Source organism: Osmerus mordax, chromosome 13 (assembly GCF_038355195.1).
Source record: "Osmerus mordax isolate fOsmMor3 chromosome 13, fOsmMor3.pri, whole genome shotgun sequence".
Taxonomy (NCBI): domain Eukaryota; kingdom Metazoa; phylum Chordata; class Actinopteri; order Osmeriformes; family Osmeridae; genus Osmerus; species Osmerus mordax.
The window spans coordinates 7,887,187-7,907,986 of record NC_090062.1 but is presented as its reverse complement, the minus strand read 5'-3'; the positions used below and the strand labels follow the sequence as shown (position 1 = coordinate 7,907,986).

The following is a 20,800-nucleotide window of genomic DNA, read 5'->3' as shown; positions in this document are numbered from 1 at the left end:
AAACGAAATGACACCAGAAAGGTTGCCTATGTATGTTTTGATGCTAATAACCCCAAACATCTTGGTGTTGATCATGGTCAGTTCATTTATCAGGGGTGATTTTCTTCTCGAAAAGGTCGTCCCAGAAGCCGCTCCGAGCGGCCACAACGCCGACCTCAACGCAGGTGCCGGCGCCGGCACGGCCGGCGCTGCTTCCCCAGTGTGCCAGGAAGAGGTGGAGATGCGGGCGGCGTTGCAGTTCCTAATGCGCCACATGGTGAAGCGGGCAGTGATGCGCTCGCCCATCAAGCGGGCGCTGGGCCTGGTGGACCTGGAGAGGGCACAGGCCATGATCTACAAGCTGGTGGTGAACGGGCTGCTGGAGGTGCCCAGCAAGCCTGGTGAGACTCAGCCTGGAGGGGGGGGCCATGCCACCATGAAGGGCTGGCGGGCCTCTCCTCTTTTCTCTTGCATCAGATGACCTAAGCGCCTGTCGTATTTGCTGTTGTATTTACTCCACAATGAATCAGAAATATACTTGGAAAAGCGTATAATATTTAATTGTGGTTTAAAACAAGCTTTGAAATTGTGGCAGGATCACCAGTGCACCCCACCAAGTTTTATAACATACCATAAAAATGTACGTTGTAAATATTTGCGTTTGGGCCCAAACTGATTTGTCCTACTGGCCCATACCCAGGTGTCAAATCCGACCCAGAGTGTGAGGGGGAGACGGAGGGCGGCGAGATGCTGGCCCAGACGCCCGTCACCACCAGCCCCTCTGCCTCCAGCACCACCTCCTTCATGAGCTCGTCCCTGGAGGACACCACCACCGCCACCACCCCGGTCACAGACACAGAGACCGTGCCCGCCTCCGAGTCACCCGGGGTCATGCCCCTCAGCCTGCTCAGGTCTGGATACACACACACACACGCATACACACACTTACAACACACCACAAGTGTGTATAAACACGTGTATACTATTTTATTCCATACATGTGCAAATACAGGTTAACACGTATATCCAAATGACTTATTAATAATAAATGAATAATAAATGTCCTTATTCAACCACAATAGAAAGGGTAGGTTACATCACCATATTCCACTTGTTTATGTTACAGGCAAATGTTCTCCAGCTACCCAACCACCACCTTGCTACCGACTCGCCGTGCTCAGACCCCCCCGGTCTCCTCTCTCCCCACCTCCCCCTGCGATGAGGTGGGCCGCAGACAGAGCCTTACCTCCCCCGACTCCCAGCCTTCCAGGCCGGCTAACAGGACAGGTATCTGTACGTACCAGCCTCACCGTGCACCTCCATACTACACCACACACACACACATATACATTTACCCCAAACATGCTATTAATCCCACATGAACTTGAAAATGGCATGCAAGTATACTGTACGTGCATTTGTGGTGCTAATCTTGTTCTAACCGTCTTGCCTTGTGCTTCCAGCCCTGTCCGACCCCAGCAGCAGACTGTCCACCTCCCCTCCCCCTCCTGCTATCGCTGTGCCCCTGCTGGAGATGGGCTTCTCCCTGCGGCAGATCACCAAGGCCCTGGAGGCGACAGGTTAGCAGAACACAACAAGACAACTTTGTTCAGTACTAGCCATAGTATAGAATAACAGATATGTTACGGAATAACAATGGGAACAACAGGAAGCGTGGAATAACAATGCAACAGCCTGCACTTTTAAGGACACCTCAGTAGCATACCGCATTGACTCGTGGAGGGGCCTACTGACATAAGTAGCGTAAGTGTCGAATTCCACTTCCCAGGTGCCCGCGGCGAGGCAGACGCCCAGAACATCACGGTGCTGGCCATGTGGATGATAGAACACCCAGGCACCGAGGAGGATGAGGATCCCCACCCCGGACGAGGAGGGTTCGACCCGTCCTCCTGCCCCGGGGCCTCTGGAGGAGGAGGAGGGGGAGGAGGAGGAGGAGGGGGGGGGAAGTCCCTGGACAGGAGCTCCTACCTGCTCTCCCCTGGAGAAATCCCCAACGCTGACGCTGCTGAGATGGAGGAGGGCTTCAGCGAGAGGTAGGAGACCATTTCAGTGGGAACATCAAGTTAAATATAAAAAGTTTAACTGATAGATATTACATTTATTTTGTATGTATGTTATTGGGTTGCTTTTGACCTATTTGAATTGGTACGCTTGGAATTTGTTCCCCCTTTAGAAGAAATGGTCTGTACGTTTTTGGAAGGGGAAAGTGTTTTTTATTTAGTGTGTATGTTGTGTGTTTGAAGTCCTGAGGGTCTGGACCAGGACAGCGCCTCGGCCTCCAGTGGGCCTGCTCCCAGGGGCCGCTCTGCAGTCAGCAGGAAACACCGCTTCGACCTGGCCGCTCGCACACTGCTGGCCCGCGCTGGTGAGAAACATGCCTGGCATGCAGTGTTCTTACTCGCTCAATCAAAAACTCATCCACCACAACTGGAAACCTTGGCTGGTCTGAAAATCTTTCCCTCCTCTCCATCTTCTTCCTCTTTCTGTTTCATCTCTCTCCTCTCTCTGCCTCCTCTCTCTGCCTCCTCTCTCTGCCTCCTCTCTCTGTCTCCTCTCTGCCTCCTCTCTCTGCCTCCTCTTTGTCCTCTCTCTTTCTCCCCTCTGCCTCCTCTCTGCCTCCTCTCTGCCTCCTCTTTCTCCTCTGCCTCCTCTCTCTGTCTCCTCTCCCTGCCTCCTCTCTCTGTCTCCTCTCTCCTAGCCGGTCTGTACCGCTCAGTGCAGGCCCACAGGAGCCAGTCTCGGCGTGAGGGCTCAGGGCTGCAGCAGCAGCAGGACCCAGGGGCCCTGTACGACTTCAACCTGGATGAGGAGCTGGAGATGGACCTGGATGAGGAGACCATGGAGGCCATGTTCGGCCAGGACCTGGCCAGCGACACCGACATTCTGGGAATGTGGATCCCGGAGGTATTGGATTGGCCAACATGGGTGTGTTCGAGCGCAGCGAGGGGCGCTTTTCTACCGCTTAACCCCTCCCCTTTAATTCACTGTCTTACTTGCCACTAACTTACTGCTAATTTGGACCATGCGTGCACTATACTAGATCCATTAAAGGCGATGGAGAAAGTAATTCTCGGGAACATACTAATGCACTCACTCACTCACTCAAAAACACTAATTCGAGAATAATGTGGAATGCCTCTAACTGCTTCATGTTTGCACGTGATCAGAATTGAATGAGTGAATTGGGATTTCAATGGGGGTTTGGAACCTTGAACCAGATAGTCGGCATGTTGGGATGTGTGGACAACTCACTGGTTAACACAACGCCGGCCATTTACCATGCTACTTTATCACACATTCTCTCAACTTCCTCCTCAAATTGACTACGTTATACACTCTACTGTACTAACCCACTGTGTTTCTGTCTGGATGTGTGTATCTGTCCTCGCATGTGTGTGTGCCCGGTTGCCCCTCCCCCACCCAGCACGTGTGTGAGACGGAGGAGCGTGATGAGGTGGTGGCGTGTGAGCTGTGCGAGGCCAGCGTGGCCAACTTCAACCAGCACATGAAGAAGACCCACCCTGGCTGCGGGCGCAGCGCCAACCGCCAGGGTTACCGCAGCAACGGCTCGTACGTGGACGGCTGGTTCGGCGGCGAGTGTGGCAGCGGCAACCCGTACTATCTGCTGTGTGGCAGCTGCCGAGAAAAATACCTGGCTGTCAAGAGCAAGGCCAAAGTCCCTGTCTTGGAGAGGTGAGGAGAGGCTCCATTCTGAAACTGACTGGATTCAAACATTCCTTGAATGAATGGAGCCCTAAAATGCTAATCAGGTGTTCATAACAGATGCAATTTATTTCATGACTTCATTTTTTGTTACCTATTCAGATATAAAGGGCAAGCTCCAGACCTGCTAGGAAAGCAAGACAGCGTTTATGAGGGTAAGCAAACAACGATGAATCGCCAGTACATTCCACCACACGTGTGTGTGTCTGTAACAACGTGTGTGTGTGTAACAACGTGTGTGTGTGTCTGTAACAACGTGTGTGTGTGTCTGTAACAACGTGTGTGTCTGTAACAACGTGTGTGTGTGTGTGTAACAACGTGTGTGTGTGTGTCTGTAACAATGTGTGTGTGTGTGTAACAACGTGTGTGTGTGTGTCTGTAACAACGTGTGTGTGTGTGTGTGTCTGTAACAACGTGTGTGTGTGTAACAACGTGTGTGTGTGTGTGTGTGTGTGTGTGCAGAGGACTGGGACATGCTGGACGTGGATGAGGATGAGAAGCTGACCGGGGAGGAGGAGTTTGAGCTCCTGGCCGGCCCTCTGGGCCTGAGCGAGCGCAGGGTGGTCCCCGAGGCCGTGCAGTTCCCCGACAGCGACCCCCTCGGAGCCTCGGTCGCCATGGTGACGGCCACCAACAGCATGGAGGAGACATTGCTGCAGATAGGTAGGGATAAGGGGCTATTCCTGTTGTCAGACAGTCATTGTGTACCGTTCAAAGACCTGTTTTTAGTTTAGTTAGTTGCATTGAGGCATGGAGTGGATCGGTAGATGTGTGTTTGTCGAAATGTATTTATTTAAGCGTGTATTTGAATGTGTGTGTGCAGGATATCACGGCTCAGTGGAAAAGGGCTCGTCGGGCCGGGTGACCTTGGGCGAGCAGGCGGCCGCCCTGCAGAACCCCCACGACCGTGTCATGGCCCTGAGGAGGGTGACGTCTGCAGCCCAGGTGCTCCTGGCCAGGACCATGGTCATGAGAGCCCTCTCCCTCCTCTCCGTCAGGTAGAAGAAAACACTGTTATGCTACAGAACAAACCACGTTAGCATAAAACACTGTATCAAACTCATGGTTTGATATACTTGATTTCTGTTCACTGAAGTTTACTGTTCGAGAGACGTTAGTCACAGTCAGGAGGCGGTGAATGTGTGGGTTCAATGTGCAGCTCTTATGGGAGTGAAATCTCCCTCGCATTTACTGATGAAACAGTCAAGTGGGTGTAATTATAGGAATCTGTGCATGCAGTGATTTAGAAGTGTGTCTCTGTGTGTCTCAGTGGTTCCAGCTGCAGCCTAGCAGCCGGTCTGGAGTCTCTGGGCCTGACCGACATCAGGACCCTGGTCAGACTCATGTGCCTGGCTGCGGCGGGCAGAGCCGGTCTATCCACCAGCCCCGCGTCGGGAAGCGGGGGTCTGGAGCGCCCGCGCGGGGCCACTAAGGCCAGCAAGCCCATTTCATGCCTGGCTTACCTCAGCACAGCTGTGGGCTGCTTGGCCTCCAACAGCCCCAACGCTGCCAAGCTTCTGGTTCAGCTCTGCACTCAGGTAACATTATCGAAACGCACCATCAGTAGAAAAACTTTTGGTCCAACTTTTTGGTATAGAATTTGGAACTAAACTCCCGTGAATAAAAATAATCTAATCAAATTCATAGCACCAACGGAGGCAAGTCTTGACAAGTCTTTCTGTCGTCTATAAATGAACCGTATGCGTGTTCATTCGTGTTTAGAACCTGATCGCTGCCGCCACAGGGATGAACCTGACCACAGTGGATGACCCCATCCAAAGAAAGTTCCTTCCCAGCTTCCTGCGGGGGGTGGCAGAGGAGAACAAGCTTGTGACCTCACCTAACTTTGTGGTCACCCAAGCTTTAGTGGCCCTCCTGGCTGACAAAGGGGCGAGACTGAGACCAAACTATGACAAGGCAGACATTGAGAAAAGAGGTTTGTAGTATTGATGGTGGCTCACATTATGATAGTCTTTGTCATTTTATGTGCTCTATGATTGGGACATCAATTCTTCTAATTAAAACATGACTTGCCATCTCATCACTGTATTGACACTCCCATTGTTGCCTTTGCCGTTTTATGCTTTTACTATGATTTATATTTCTGTCTCTTTCCCCCTCGTTTTTCTCTCTCTCTCTCACCGGGCATCCTTGTCACCTTGTTTTCACTCAAGCAGGTCTAATTGCGCATTTGTATGCCCATCCTTCCTATAACCCCTCCGCTGTAGGAGCTCTGGAGCTGGCCAACGCCCTGGCGGCCTGCTGCCTGTCCTCCAGGCTCTCCTCACAGCACCGCCAGTGGGCAGCTCAGCAGCTGGTCCGCACACTGGCCGCACACGACCGTGACAACCAGAGCCGCCCACAGACCTTCGCCGACATGGCAGGGGACCTGCGCAAGTGCTCCATGGTCAAGCTGGAGGCCCACCAGAGCAGGGTGAGTAGGGGGTGGGGCATTCGGAGGATTAACTTTCTTTTACAAACTTTTAAAATGGCTTCTCCAGAGCCACCATACTTGTTAATGAAGTGTAAGTGATGTTGCTATTTCTATAGGTCGATATATATATATATTCAAAACAAGTCTGTAATGTGTCTACTAATGAGGTACAAGTACAGCGTAGCTAGTTGCTGTTAGGGCAGGGTGGCTAGAGAACCTTGAAGAAAGAAGTGTTTTCTATCTGTCTCAAGGTTATCCAACCCTTTCTGTAACACCCCCCTTGAACATAAAACCCGACAGTTGAGTAGCCTCATCCATCCTTGACATTTTGTCTCCTGCTTCTTGGGAGGATACTATCTTTTCATTCATACCCAATCTGGAACACACTCCTTTCATTAATGAAATGTTGCCTCCGGAGCAACTGTCCATCTGTTAATGCTTAAATGAGTCTGGCCTCACCCTTGGGAGAGAGCATTGTCGAGTGTCCTTCAGACTCATGAGCACTGACAGTGTCTTCATCCACAGCTGGCTAACCCCCGGGGTGAGGGTCTAAAGAAAAACTTCAGACAGGATCTGAACTTCAGAAGTTGCATGTAATCAGCAGCTATGTTTTATAAATCTATGCTTTTGGGGAAAATATTTTTATCACGTTTTTTATATTTTTTCATATCAGGTTATCACGTGCAGTTGGTGCAGTAAAAAAGGCCTGTTGGCCACAAGTGGAAATGATGGAACAGTCAGAATGTGGAATGTGACCAAAAACCAGTACACCCTTCAGCAGACCTGCATCTTCAATAAAACGTAAGCGCTCATGTTGCCAGGCATCAAACCTGAGGGCCTTCTTCTTAGAGCTCCTACACACATGACTACGTGTTCCACCACAGCCTGTCTGTTTCCCCATCAACCCCTCTCCTTTTCACCCACACACATCATTATAGTTTTGTTGATGTCTCTGCCGTGGGTGTGGGTGCTCTCTCCTCTTGTACTGGATGTTATGTTTCTTCAAGGTTGTTTTGTCTCTCACTACATGTTACTGGATCTGTCCTCTAGGAATGTTCTGTGTGGGTGTCATCTCTTCCTTTCTTGCCTCTCTGCCACCTTTCCGTTTATTTTGAGTTTTTCTGTCACCAGCGAGAGTTCTTCTGAGGATGGCATGGCTAACCTGGGCTCTCCTGGCGACCCCAGTCTTTCTCCTGTGGCCTGGAGTGTCACCGGCCAATATCTTGCTGCTGCCATGGAGAAAATGGTCAACATCTGGCAAGTCAACGGTAAGGCTTTCAAAACCACAGGACCAAATGGTACACCCTCGCTCTCACATTAAGGCATTATACTGCCGATTTGGCATTGGACGCCAAATGCCAAGACCATATTGAGTGGATTGAGAAACTTTTTACTTCTAACAGCGCAAAAACCGTACCCTCTATTTTTACTAAGCTAACTGGCATCAGATTGTTAGCAGTGTGAGGTCTTATGTGAATGGAAAGGTATTAAGATTTCATATCATGCATTAACAATTCATGAGCCTCAGGGCTGGGCAAACCTCCCAATCATACCCAGCATCCAAACGCCCTGCAGCCAACACCATCTGTCCTTGGACATGTTCAATAGCCTCCTGTGTGCAAGACAACAATGAAATTCTTGTTGAATTTTTATGATCATCAAGCACGCTTCAAACTCTACCACAGCACGTGTCTATGAAACAATACCCTTTTGCGAAGCGCCAACTCTTCAGAGCTAAAGAATAAAAATCCCTTTTGACTTTGTGTCTCTTGGTTTGGTCATCTGTCACAGGGGGGAAGGGCCTTCTGGACGTGCAGCCCCACTGGGTGTCGGCCCTGGCGTGGCCGGAGGGCGAGGCCGTGTCCCTGTGGAGCGGCGAGCCCAGAGACCTGCTGCTGGTGGGCCGCATGGACGGTTCCCTGGGCCTCATTGAGGTGCTGGATTCCTCCACGATGCACCGCACTGAGCTGGAGCACTGCTACAGGAAGGATGGTGAGTGGCTGTGTTGTGCGTGTGTATAAATGGGAGCGTGTGTGTGTGTGTATGTAGGGGGAGATGTGTGTCATTCCGTGTGCATAAGAGAGAGATGTGTGTGTGCACGTGTTTTTTTTCCCCTGACCCGTAAGTCCTAGCAGTAAGGATTGCGTGACCTTGGTACACGTGCATGAACATCTTTCTATTCTTCTCCAGTGGCTGTGATGCATATAGCCTGGTACAGTGAGGACAAGCCCTATGCTGTGGGCTATGCCGACGGGAAGCTGCTAATTGGAACCAAAGAGCCTCTGGAAAAAGGAGCTATTATGGTTATTGATGCACATAAGGTAAACTTAGTGACCCAATGATTTATTGTTTTAATCACCATCATTTTTATCAAGGTCTAACTCCTTCCTATCCATGACCCTAATAGTCACTGATTTCAACAATGTCTGTTGAACGCTACTTTCAACTTCTTGCCAAAAGGCCAACCAACCGAAGCCCTAAAAGCCATTACCTCATATATTCCAGGAGTCCATCACCAGTATGAAGTGGGACCCTAGTGGGCAGCTGCTGCTGACCTGTGCCAAAGAGGAGACTGTGAAGCTGTGGGCCAGTCAGAGCTCGGGCACCGGGTCTGGGTCTGGCTGGCGCTGTCTGCAGAGCCTCCCCCACCCTGCGCTGGTCAACGGCCTGGCCTGGTGCAGCCTTCCTGGCCACGGCTCCAAACCCTGCAGCATGCTGGCCACGTACGTACACCCACCACCATCTACTTCAGTCTTGTACAGCTTTTGAACAGTATACCACTATTCACTGTGTATTGTGTTCTGTTTTGCCATGTCAAGACACGTCATGACAGTTTGATAAAAGAACATCCTCATTCGACCAAAAACATTAATTATATGGTGAAATCTGAGAAAATAAAAAAGGGGGTTTAGAAGACTAGTATGTGTGCCTGAATTAACATTTTTGATTGAAGTTTATGGAAAGTGTGAAATGTGAAATTACAGAAAGTTTTAACTTTGCGTTGTTTACTCCACTCTTAACACCCAATTTATAGAGCAAGGTCAGTCTTTTGCCAACACTGACATAATGCTGACTCCAGTTCAACCTTTGAGCCAGACCAGATACAATTCCATAGAAAAACTATTTTGTATTAAATTGTATGTTTGTGTGGGTTTCAGATGTTGCCAGAACGGTCTAGTCTCAGTCTGGACTGTACCTCAAGACGCCTCCAGCTTCCCAGAATTCTCCTCTTCCGGCTCTGAAGGATGTTGGGAGAACGAACCAAAAGCCAAACTCAAGGTACTGAAGCAGAACCCACCCCTCACCCACTCATGCACACACACTTCAGTGTTTGCCAGGACATGGGTTAGGAGCACGAACCGCCGGTTTCCTTTCCTCAAGCCCTGATCCCCTTGAAAAGCGACATTTCTGGTTCTGTAACGTCATAAACAATTCCTAAACCGCAGACGTCTTCTCCACGCCCACCTGTCTGTGTGTTCCTCTCCACAGCAGTGCTCCAGGCGGTCCAGGGGCTCAGAGGGCGTGGTGTGTGTGTTCCAGCTGAAAGGTCACATCACCCCGGTCAGGACCCTGGCCTTCAGCCCCGACGGTCTGGCGCTGGCATCTGGAGGGGTGGGCGGCCTCATGAACATCTGGTCGCTACGGGTGATTACACACACACACACACTTTCCGCACACACATTTATAGCATATGTCTACAATAATCACACACACATTTGCTGCACACACACAAGGTGGAGACACACCTAGAGCTACAATACTTTGTAGATGTACTTTTTTACAACATTTATACAGATTGCTGAATGTGTGAAAACAAGAAGAAATACTCTGATTTTTTTAACTAGTCACTAAATAAACATAAAACTACTTTTTGAGAGTGCTTCTGTTTACAGTGCAACAAAATACATTCTCAGTCACGTCATTGACTGTGAGTGTTTACATCTGTGTGTGTGTGTGTGTGTGTGTGTGGGACAGGATGGCTCAGTGCTCCAGACAATAGTAGCCGGTTCCGGAGCCATCCAGAACATGGTCTGGATCCCAGATGTGGGCGTCGCCATCTGCTCCAATAGGTCAAAGGTGAGCCAGCTCACTAACTAACCTTATACGAACTGAAAATGACTACCTCTGACCTCTCGCATGTCTATTCAGTTTAAACATAAAGAGTGTTTACAGTCTTTTAAAAGCCATAGCTTTACAGCTTATTAAGAGTAATTCTTCTTCCTCTTTGTCAGGATGTGCTGGTGGTAAACTGCACCACAGACTTCGTTTCTTCCAACCATGTGCTGGCCACCTGTCGGACCTCCCTCAAGAAGCAGGGGGTTGTGGGATTGAACATGGCACCCTGCATGAGGGCCTTTCTGGAGGGTCTTCCAATTATGCTTCAGGAACAATACACCTATGAGAAGGTAGGGGTTACTTATTTTTTTGTAACCAGATCAAATGGCTTATACTCAATTCCTGTATCATACAACATGATGCACGAAGACTCTATTTTACAGGAGAAATAACTTTTCTTTCTCACCAGTTTGTAGTTGTGTGACACTGCTGCCATACCTGGGACCAATACCCACTTCCAAATCTAATCTCTCTTTCTCTCTGCCCCTCTCTCTCTCTCTCTCTCTCTCTCTCTCTCTCTCTCTCTCTCTCTCTCTCTCTCGCTTTCTCTGTCTCTCTCTCCTCTGTCCCCCCTAGCCCCATGTGGTGTGCGGGGAGCAGCTGGTCCACAGCCCCTATATGCAGTGCCTGGCCTCACTGGCCGTGGGGCTCCACCTGGACCAGCTCCTGTGCCGAGCCCCCGTGCCCCCCCACCTGCGCCGCTGCCCCCCCGAGCCTGGCACCACCTCCTCCTCTTCCGCTGCTAGCTGGAGCTCCACTGAGTGGGCGTGGCTGGACTGCTTCTCCACCACGGTGAAGGCAGCGGAGGCGCTTGCACGCGGTGCCACCTTCCCCGACTCCTTTGCTGTGCCTGACCTGGAGCCCGTGCCCAAGGAGGAGATGGCCCTGCTCATGGTGAGTGTTGCTGTAAACCCTTCCTAGTCCCCCGCAGACACTATGTTAACCATCTGTAATTGTGCTTGGTGGGGTGCACACTGGGGGAATGGTGTGTCTGTGTGGTACTATGTATGGTCATTTTATTGTCCTCTCTTCACAGGATAACAGTAAATGGGTATCTGGTTTGGATGAGCAGATCATGTCTTGGGCCACATTCAGACCAGAGGTGAGCTATAAAGGACTTATTGTTTAACATTGTATTTTTTTATTTAGTTTTTTTTTGTTAAATTCTTTTGAATTGATTTTGGAATGGAATTTTCTGCTTATGCAATGGCATTTTAAGCTCATGTAATGGCTGTAGCCCATTCCTTGACAGGGAGGGAGACAATGTCATTGTTGACCTCTTGTGTACTTGTTTGTTTGTTGCATGGCAACAAGGACTGGCACTTGGGAGGGAAGTGTGACGTGTTTCTGTGGGGAGCTGGGCGCCATGGCCAGCTGGCAGAGGCAGGCAGAAACATCTTGGTGCCAACCACGGCTCCATCTTTCTCTCAGGCACAACAGGTACACACAAGACACACCAGCATGTGTGAATACATTCATATCCCTGCTATGGTATGGCTTTTGTTCCCAATTTACGGCTCTGGTCAGGGTATGAAGATTGTGTAGGTTTGTGAAAATGTTTCCCTCCCCTTTTCTATATTCCTCCCCACCTCCAAACACTACCCACCCATCCATCTTCTTCTAAGGTGGTGTGTGGTCAGAACTGCACCTTTGTCATCCAGGCCAATGGGACAGTGTTGGCCTGTGGAGAGGGCAGCTATGGCCGCCTAGGGCAGGGCAACTCAGACGACCTGCACGTGCTCACTGTCATCTCAGCCCTGCAAGGTACTGGACTGCTGAGGAATGGAGTTTGATACTAGCGGGAGCAGATCAAGATAAAGCATTTAGGTTATCAAAAAATTTGAAATAAGATAGAATGGATGGGATGGGATGAAAACTTAGTCTGGGTTATTGATTCCCACCAGTCATTTATTTTTTCATATGATAAATAATAGCTGGTTGGTTATAGATGCTACACTGTATCAACATTTGAGGATCGTCATCGCCTGTCTGTCTTTTCACCCCTTCGCGTCGTTCCTGTCCTTCTCAGGCTTCGTTGTGACGCAGCTGGTGACGTCCTGTGGCAGTGACGGCCACTCCATGGCCCTGACCGAGAGCGGCGAGGTGTTCAGCTGGGGCGATGGAGACTACGGCAAGCTAGGCCATGGGAACAGCGACCGCCAACGGCGACCCAGACAGATCGAGGCCCTGCAGGGGGAGGAGGTCGTCCAGGTACGCAGTTTCACCTCCTTATAGATATATACAGTACATATAGATATACATAGATGACAAAATATTCAAAGTTAAGACTAAGTAAGTGCTATAACATGGCAGAAGATATACATTATATGACATTAAGTTAATACATACCTACTGCCCACATTTAAACCTACAACAACATTGTCTGGTTCAGCAAAGCCACACTAAACCATTTGTTAAAGTTATCATCATTCATTTATTTTTACCATCATCTTTGTCTTTATCCCAGATGTCCTGTGGGTTCAAACACTCGGCTGTGGTTACTGCAGACGGAAAGCTATTCTCTTTCGGCAACGGAGACTACGGCAGGCTGGGTCTGGGCAACACCTCCAACAAGAAGCTCCCAGAGAAGGTCACTGCCCTGGAGGGCTACCAAGTTGGACAGGTAAAGAGAGAATCACAGCCTGTCGCCCGGGGCTACACCATGCCTCTGTGGTCATGGAAATCACTGCAGATACCACTTAAGCTTTGAGATCCATTTAAATAGAAAACATTATATAATTGAAGGTACATATTCATTATTACCACTTAATAAAGCCTCGCAAACACTATCTTTACTGAATTAAATAACCGATCTACCCGTAAGTCACCTTAAACATATTGGTTTAACTTGGGGAATTATGTCTTCTCATCACAGGTGGCGTGCGGCCTAAATCACACCTTAGCAGTCTCTGCAGATGGCATGATGGTGTGGGCCTTTGGAGATGGGGATTACGGAAAACTGGGTCTGGGGAATTCTACAGCCAAGTCGTCACCTCAGGTTTGCACCACTGACCGAGACGCCTGGACCTCTGCATTATTTTCCCTAAAAACGTTTTACAACTCTACAGCTGCTGAGGTTCAGTCATAGCAAGGCTTGCATTTTAACTTTCTCTCTCTCTCTGTTTGTTTGTGTGTGCATGTGTGTCACAGAAGGTGGATGTCCTCTGTGGAATCGGCATCAGAAAAGTGGCCTGTGGAACACAGTTCTCTGTAGCCCTTACCAAAGATGGAAATGTGTTTACGTTCGGCCAAGGTATTTTATTAGATGATTTAACTAAATCTGCAGACCAAAAATGACATGTATACATATTTTGAATAATTTTATACTTCTAAACTTTCCAGTAGTCTCGGAAATTATATAAATGTTTATATTTTTTCTTTCATACCCAAATGAATCTCGTGTTTTTACCACCCAAATATGTCTTATCAGTCATAGCTTATTGTTTTCTATTTTAAGACCGCCTGATTGGGTTGCCCGAGGGGTGGGCACGGAACCACAATCGCCCCCAGCAGGTGCCGGCTCTGTCGGGGGTCTTCATCGAGGACATCGCCGTTGGCGCCGAACACACACTGGTGCTCTCCTCCACAGGAGACGTCTACACCTGGGGCAGCAACTCAGAGGGACAGGTAACAACCAGACACACACACACACAGCCAGATACACAACTACAGTATAGGCATACACAACCTGCAAAATGTGAATCTTTATGCCCTTCACAGTTTTGCCAAATATTTTGTTGTTGCGGCTTTTGACAATAAATGGCCATACCATACTATGTCTTCTGCACTGATAGCTAATGTGTGGTAACAGTACTGTACTATACTTCGGTGTGTGTGTGTGTTCCAGTTGGGTCTTGGTCACACCAACCATGTGAGGGAGCCTACCCTGGCAAGTGCCCTGCAGGGCAAGAACATCCATCAGATCTCTGCTGGCCGCTGCCACAGCGCAGCCTGGACCGCTCCGTCGGTTCCCCCCAGGGCTCCAGGTGACACTCACAGACTCACACACTCACACAGACTCACAGACAGTCACTCACACACACTCACACACATACTCAGACATAAATGCACCAATATACAGTACAAACACACAAATATACATGCACATATAAAAACACTCATACTGTATAAACATGTAGACACATGCTCACACATATGCATGTATGCATACCCATGTATGTACATGCACACACACGCACACTGAAATACTCATTCTTATTCTCTCTTTCTCTCGCTCTCTCTCAGTAGTATATACACATATTGTATTCCACACACGACATTGTCCCTCCAGCTATATGCCCATAAATGTACACAAACCCACACGTTCACTGTACACACGCATGCTCACATACAGTACTTAAGGCCCTTCGCAGACAGACACACTATATACAGTATTGTACAGTATGCACACGCTTAACCCGTTCCCTGCGCCAACTATAAACACACACTTACGGTGCCAGATTTAATTGACTGAGTGTCTATTGTACTGTGTTCTGTATGAAGTGAGCTGCTATATAATAGGTGTCTAGTTTCCAGACACTGACTTAAGTGAATGCTACAGCAAATAGAGAAACATGTAGCTTGTTGTGAAATAGGATATCGTGGTTGTTGTTGAACCCCAAGGAAAGGAAACTTGATGTAAGAGAAATGGCCCAGAGGCTTTTTCCTTCCTTGCTTCGTTAAAAGGGTCTGTGTGACAATGTGACATAATCATCCTCCTCATGTGGGTGTCCCACAGGCTCCTCAGTGCCCCTGCAGCTGGGCCTGCCTGTGTCTGTGCCCCCCCAGTACAGCTGTCTGAAGGAGGTCAGCATGGAGGCGGTGAGGGCCAGGCTCAGGCTGCTCTACCACTTCTCTGACCTCATGTACTCCTCCTGGAGACTGCTCAACCTCAGCCCCAACAACCAGGTACTGTACACACACCATACTGTACACACACCATACTGTACACACACCAGCTGTACACACACCAGGTACTGTACACACACACCATACTGTACACACACCAGCTGTACACACACCAGGTACTGTACACACACACCATACTGTACACACACACCATACTGTACACACACCTTACTGTACACACACCTTACTGTACACACACCATACTGTACACACACCAGGTACTGTACACACACACCATACTTTATACATCAGTCACGCGTCCCTTACGAACATAAATACACAAACACACCTCAGTAACATATCTCGTGCCAACATTGCAGTGCATTCACCAGCACACACGCCCACCGGCCACAGATCTCTTGCAGAAATGACACGTACTCACCAAGATGCACTCTTTGAACTCCTCTTACCTGAATACCGTTTGGGTTCCAGAGCTGCACCTCTCATTACAATGCTGGTACGTGGGGGATCGTCCAGGGCCAGCTGAGGCCCCTGCTGGCTCCCAGGGTGTACACCCTGCCCATGGTCCGCTCCATAGGGAAGACCATGGTCCAGGGCAAGAACTACGGGCCTCAGATTACCGTCAAGAGGATCTCCACACGGTCAGTAGCTCCCCATGTGTCCATGTAGAGTGGCCAAGCATATGACAAAACTAAATGTGTTTGTGTGCAGAAACATTAACACAAATAAATGTGTTGACATTTCAAAGGTTTTCTAAGGAGTAAGTAGAATTCTGCATTTGTCTGAGTGATTAATTTGTTCAAATCTTAACAGCAGTGACCTCACGATTGTGACACCAACCGATTTGCGTGTTTGCCCTTCCTTCTCCCGCTCTCTCTCTATCTCCAGAGGGCGCAAGTGCAAGCCCATCTTTGTGCAGATCGCCCGGCAGGTGGTGAAGCTGAACGCCTCTGACTTGCGGCTGCCTTCGCGGGCCTGGAAGGTGAAGCTGGTGGGAGAGGGGGCCGACGATGCCGGGGGCGTCTTTGACGACACCATCACTGAGATGTGCCAGGTAACGCTCACCGATCGAACCCACCGAACTACACTCTCTAAAGAGTCTGGTGGGTTTGGAAAAAAAAAATTTGAGAAATACTTCACTGATCAGTAATGGTATAGACTCTTTTGGGCAGTGATTTTGAAGCCTGTGTTGGATACGTTTGTTAATATTAATCAGCTGTGTATAGGATGTCCTGTGAGCTGACGTATGTGTGTGTGTATTTTCCTTTCCCCTTTGTGTGTGTGTGTGTGTGTGTGTAGGAGCTGGAGACTGGTGTGGTGGACCTCCTTATCCCTTCCCCAAACTCCACAGCAGAGGTGGGCTACAACAGAGACAGGTGAGGAGCAAACATCCACCAAAGGTCTAAAACATTAAAACACTGAAGGAAATGACCTAAACCCCTTTGACACATGACCGTTGAGAAACACTCCATTTTGGTTGGCCAAGTGAAACAGAAAATACAAGGTGTAGAATTGACTTCCACATAAAAACTAAATAAAGTGTAGTCAATTACCATTTATGAATTAACCAACCAGCTCATGTCCTTTCCCTCCCCAGGTTCCTGCTGAACCCGTCAGCCTGCCTGGACGAGCATCTGCTCCAGTTCAAGTTCCTGGGAATCCTGATGGGCGTGGCGATCCGCACCAAGAAGCCCCTGGACCTGCACCTGGCCCCGCTGGTGTGGAAGCAACTGTGCTGCATCCCCCTGCTGCTGGAGGACTTGGAGGAGGTGGACCTGCTCTACGTGCAGACGCTCAACAGCATTCTTCACATTGAAGACAGCGGCATCACCGAGGACAATTTCCATGAGGTGGGTTGTGGGCGGGACCAAAACAAATACTTTGCAACTTTGCCATCTTTGCACATTCTTTAATTCTGGAGGAATTACATCGTTTATCTAGGAGATTATGGGCAGAGTGATTTAAGGATGGGTCTTCCGGCAATTTTTTAGAAGATAGCAGGTTGTGACGTAGAAAGATTTGATATACTGCAGGTACTGCATGACACAGTTAACGCCCTCGGAAAGAGGTGCTTTGGTTGAATTACAACTAGTTGGTAAGAAATCCAGCACTGTTGTATTGTTATACCAAGTTTTTCTTCAAAGTACTCTTTTTCTCTGTACTTATTTAAAGACTGCAGCTCTAGTCCCAGTCTACTACTAGAACTCAGCCATTTTACGGTTTAAAATTCCTCTGACTGTGGCCACCATTTTCCATCCTCAAAACTGTTGAGCGGATCTGATTGAATTACAGTCTGTGACTTTGTAAGCACAGGCCTTTGACTAGATGTCTGAATTTGACTATAAACCTTGGAACACCATGTTCTGCACTTTGCTCTGATAAACCCCTCTCCTCTCTCCTTTTTTGGACATGATTGTTATTGATACGATAACCAGCCCGCCTAGCTCGAATCGCATACACAAATGTACACACATCCATGCACTCTCACACAAGCACCTCCCACAGGCACACACACAGTCACACTACCTCACACAAACTCCCCCGCACCATCATGGCTCCCCTACAGAACCAGGGCTTACGCAAAGGAAGCCAGTCAGTCCCAAAAAGCCCCCTCCACCTCCTCTATGCAAACATCCTCACACAACCCCAGCACTGTACCCGACAGTGAATACCACAGCCTCTGTCGATGCAGCATATCCTGAATGAGGGGGGGGGGGGGGCTTGGCCTCAATCCCAGCCTTGTGAAGGGATCCGGGGGCCTGGCCCTGGGCCATACCCCTATGGCCAACTCAGCCAGGGGAAGGGAGAGAGAGAGGGATGGACAGGAAAGGGCTGCATCTGTTGCTCTGGCATTGTTGTCTGTGTGGAGAGGATGGGAGATGGTTACCTCGTGCCACTTCTTCTCTCCTGGCTGTGTTGTGTGGGAGGGTTTTAGAAAATGGCCGCAACATATATAGCTGACCAGTGTTTCCCCTAGGTTTACAGCTTTGGGGTGGGGGGGGGGGGGGTGGGAGGGGGCGACGGCGACCATGTAGAGACAGAAATGACATGCCGTCGTGTAAATAAGATAAAAAACATAAGGCCATTTAGTTTGTTTAATAAAAGAGCAAGCTATATACCTGTTTTATAGAAAAGGTAACCTTAAAAAAATGGGATGTGCTGTTGGGGGGGGGGGGGTTGTGGGGCGCCCCCCTAATATAATGGTAGGGGAAACACTGCTGACTGTGAATTCACTGCTCTGAGACATGTAGTCTCTTAGATTTCGGGTCTGTTTCGAAGAATTAAATTAATCCATGTCTTTCTTAAAAATAACGTAATTTGTTAATCTTATTTGATGGTCAGAGCATTCAAACCCCGGAAAAAAAGTCAACCGGGAAATGTATTGTTATCCATGCTCAGTAACAAATACCTTGTGCAAGATATACGTGTATATATTTTCATTTGATTTGAGTATGTAAAAAATAATGAATCAAATCCCAGCTATACAACAACTTTGTAGTGACCTCTAGGCTTAGTGATTTGTGGATGTACTGACTCAACCCTGATTTGTGTTTTCCTCCCCAGATGATTCCTCTGGATTCCTTTGTGGGTCAAAGTGCTGACGGCAAGATGGTGCCCATCATCCCAGGAGGAAACAGCATCCCACTCACCTTCTCTAACAGGAAGGAGTACGTGGACAGGGCCATAGAGTACAGACTGCACGAGATTGATCGACAAGTAAGTTCTGTACAGCGCTGCTCTCATAGAATGGTGATCTACTAGCTGGTGAACATGGGGTGTAACTGCTATTAAAAAACAGAAATAAAGGTTTAATTGAGAAATTCTTAGGTAGACATTCTGTTTACTGATGCATCATTTCTACGGTCAACAAAATTACAATGGAAAGATGTTATCTAGGCATACTTTCAACACTTCCAAACCATACTATTTCACAATATTTTGCCTTTCAAAGCAATCTGAAATAATGCCCCAAAATTGCCATCCTCTAGGTGGCGGCGGTGCGCGAGGGCATGTCATGGATTGTGCCCGTGCCTCTGTTGTCCCTACTGACTGCCAAGCAGCTGGAGCAGATGGTGTGCGGCATGCCGGAGATCTGCTGTGAGGTGCTGAAGAAGGTGGTGCGTTACCGCGAGGTGGATGAGCAGCATGCCCTGGTGCAGTGGTTCTGGCAGACCCTGGATGAGTTCTCCAACGAGGAGCGTGTGCTCTTCATGCGCTTCGTCTCCGGGCGCTCCAGGCTGCCCGCCAACACGGCCGACATCTCCCAGAGGTTCCAGATTATGAAGGTGGACAGGGTGAGTTGGTCAACTATGGAGGTGGAGTCAAAGCCGGGGGTTTGTTTGATGTTGGGGTGTGGAGCTGTAGGCGTCCATCATTTTAAAAGAGAGCGCTTTAATAATAAGTTATCAGCTTTGTTCATCCATAAGCCCTATTTTAAACACCTAACAAGTTTTTGTGAGTCCTCAACTTCATTCAACAACAGCAATGCCCTTTTGTGAATAGGAAAGAGTATTTTTGTGTTGTTTGAATTCAGACCCTTCTAGATGCAAACATCCCTTCTTAGCATAAATGGTTAACCCCAAATAAGTGCATTCCCTTGTCAGCGTTTACAGTTTAGTGTTTGCGTGCAAGGCTTGCAAGGTTTTTCATTTAAAAAAAGCCTTGGTTTCCATTTCTCATGCACAATTGCTTCAGCTTCCTAGCAACAGCAACACAGTAGAGTCAAAGTACCTTATCATGGTAGTGTGTTTGACTGCTGAGGTAAGACTGACACCGTCTCTGCTCTTCCTCCTCCAGCCGTATGACAGCCTGCCCACCTCCCAGACGTGTTTCTTCCAGCTGCGTCTGCCTCCCTACTCGAGCCAGATCGTCATGGCTGAGAGACTTCGCTATGCCATCAACAACTGCCGCTCCATCGACATGGACAACTATATGCTCTCCCGCAACGTGGACAACGCTGAGGGCTCCGACACCGATTATTAAATCTCGATCAAACACACATTCACACGTATTGTTCTCACATGCTTACCTAGGAAAGACTGAGCCTGGGTATATGCTGTCTGCTCACAGACTGCAAATAAACACTCAGCAAGAACCCAGAGGTACATCACAATCACTTTACCTAATTGTAGGAACTCCTGAGCAAAAGAGGCATCTTATTCATGAGAACCGGACACTCACTATTTAATGCATTCTTTTATGTACTCACAAGACACATTACAATTTCAGTATTTTATTTCACCTTGTGGTTTCTTATAGCAGTTTCAAGAACAGAAATCCACATGAGCAGTGCATCGAGTATTATTGGTTATTTTTTTCATTGCTCCACATCCTATTTTCAGGTTTTTTAGCATGGAGGTACTGTATGTTTATTTTGTTTGGAAATGTGTATAGAATCATTGAACCCTGGGGAAAAGAATATTGTACATTATGTATAATGCTTCATTAGGAAAATGTTTTACATGAATATCCATATTTATTTTCTTTTAATTTTTAATTGCCTATGCCGAGTTTCCTAAAGCAGAAAAAAACACAATAAAGGCTTCAAAAATTTGTTTTTTTGTTGTGTCTTTGGTAGAAACCCAAACCGACTGTATAAAAGTTAAGGTTGATAGGACGAACATTAGCAGGGTTCCTGCGGGGTCTTAAAAACTTAAA

General features: G+C 48.3%; 1 protein-coding gene across 1 annotated transcript in view; it reads left to right on the top strand.

The window, feature by feature from the left end:
- herc1 (HECT and RLD domain containing E3 ubiquitin protein ligase family member 1) overlaps positions 1-20,694 on the top strand; it is a 45,870-nt gene extending 25,176 nt beyond the window's left edge. Inside the window, exons 39-79 of the mRNA XM_067248475.1 lie at positions 116-380; positions 680-890; positions 1,106-1,272; positions 1,443-1,559; positions 1,769-2,033; positions 2,244-2,365; positions 2,699-2,925; positions 3,425-3,693; positions 3,826-3,878; positions 4,186-4,386; positions 4,547-4,721; positions 4,994-5,261; positions 5,446-5,659; positions 5,952-6,157; positions 6,831-6,958; positions 7,289-7,425; positions 7,949-8,149; positions 8,348-8,478; positions 8,663-8,880; positions 9,316-9,436; positions 9,647-9,802; positions 10,133-10,234; positions 10,390-10,563; positions 10,850-11,167; positions 11,310-11,375; positions 11,588-11,713; positions 11,899-12,037; positions 12,303-12,484; positions 12,741-12,896; positions 13,149-13,271; positions 13,424-13,526; positions 13,731-13,900; positions 14,121-14,259; positions 15,012-15,181; positions 15,614-15,783; positions 16,031-16,196; positions 16,442-16,518; positions 16,740-16,992; positions 18,707-18,859; positions 19,132-19,437; positions 19,940-20,694. Of these exons, the coding sequence (XP_067104576.1) occupies positions 116-380; positions 680-890; positions 1,106-1,272; positions 1,443-1,559; positions 1,769-2,033; positions 2,244-2,365; positions 2,699-2,925; positions 3,425-3,693; positions 3,826-3,878; positions 4,186-4,386; positions 4,547-4,721; positions 4,994-5,261; positions 5,446-5,659; positions 5,952-6,157; positions 6,831-6,958; positions 7,289-7,425; positions 7,949-8,149; positions 8,348-8,478; positions 8,663-8,880; positions 9,316-9,436; positions 9,647-9,802; positions 10,133-10,234; positions 10,390-10,563; positions 10,850-11,167; positions 11,310-11,375; positions 11,588-11,713; positions 11,899-12,037; positions 12,303-12,484; positions 12,741-12,896; positions 13,149-13,271; positions 13,424-13,526; positions 13,731-13,900; positions 14,121-14,259; positions 15,012-15,181; positions 15,614-15,783; positions 16,031-16,196; positions 16,442-16,518; positions 16,740-16,992; positions 18,707-18,859; positions 19,132-19,437; positions 19,940-20,125 (7,131 nt within the window). The 3' untranslated portion in view covers positions 20,126-20,694. The remainder of the gene's footprint in view (positions 1-115; positions 381-679; positions 891-1,105; positions 1,273-1,442; positions 1,560-1,768; positions 2,034-2,243; positions 2,366-2,698; positions 2,926-3,424; positions 3,694-3,825; positions 3,879-4,185; positions 4,387-4,546; positions 4,722-4,993; positions 5,262-5,445; positions 5,660-5,951; positions 6,158-6,830; positions 6,959-7,288; positions 7,426-7,948; positions 8,150-8,347; positions 8,479-8,662; positions 8,881-9,315; positions 9,437-9,646; positions 9,803-10,132; positions 10,235-10,389; positions 10,564-10,849; positions 11,168-11,309; positions 11,376-11,587; positions 11,714-11,898; positions 12,038-12,302; positions 12,485-12,740; positions 12,897-13,148; positions 13,272-13,423; positions 13,527-13,730; positions 13,901-14,120; positions 14,260-15,011; positions 15,182-15,613; positions 15,784-16,030; positions 16,197-16,441; positions 16,519-16,739; positions 16,993-18,706; positions 18,860-19,131; positions 19,438-19,939) is intronic.
- The last annotated feature ends 106 nt before the right edge of the window (positions 20,695-20,800 follow it).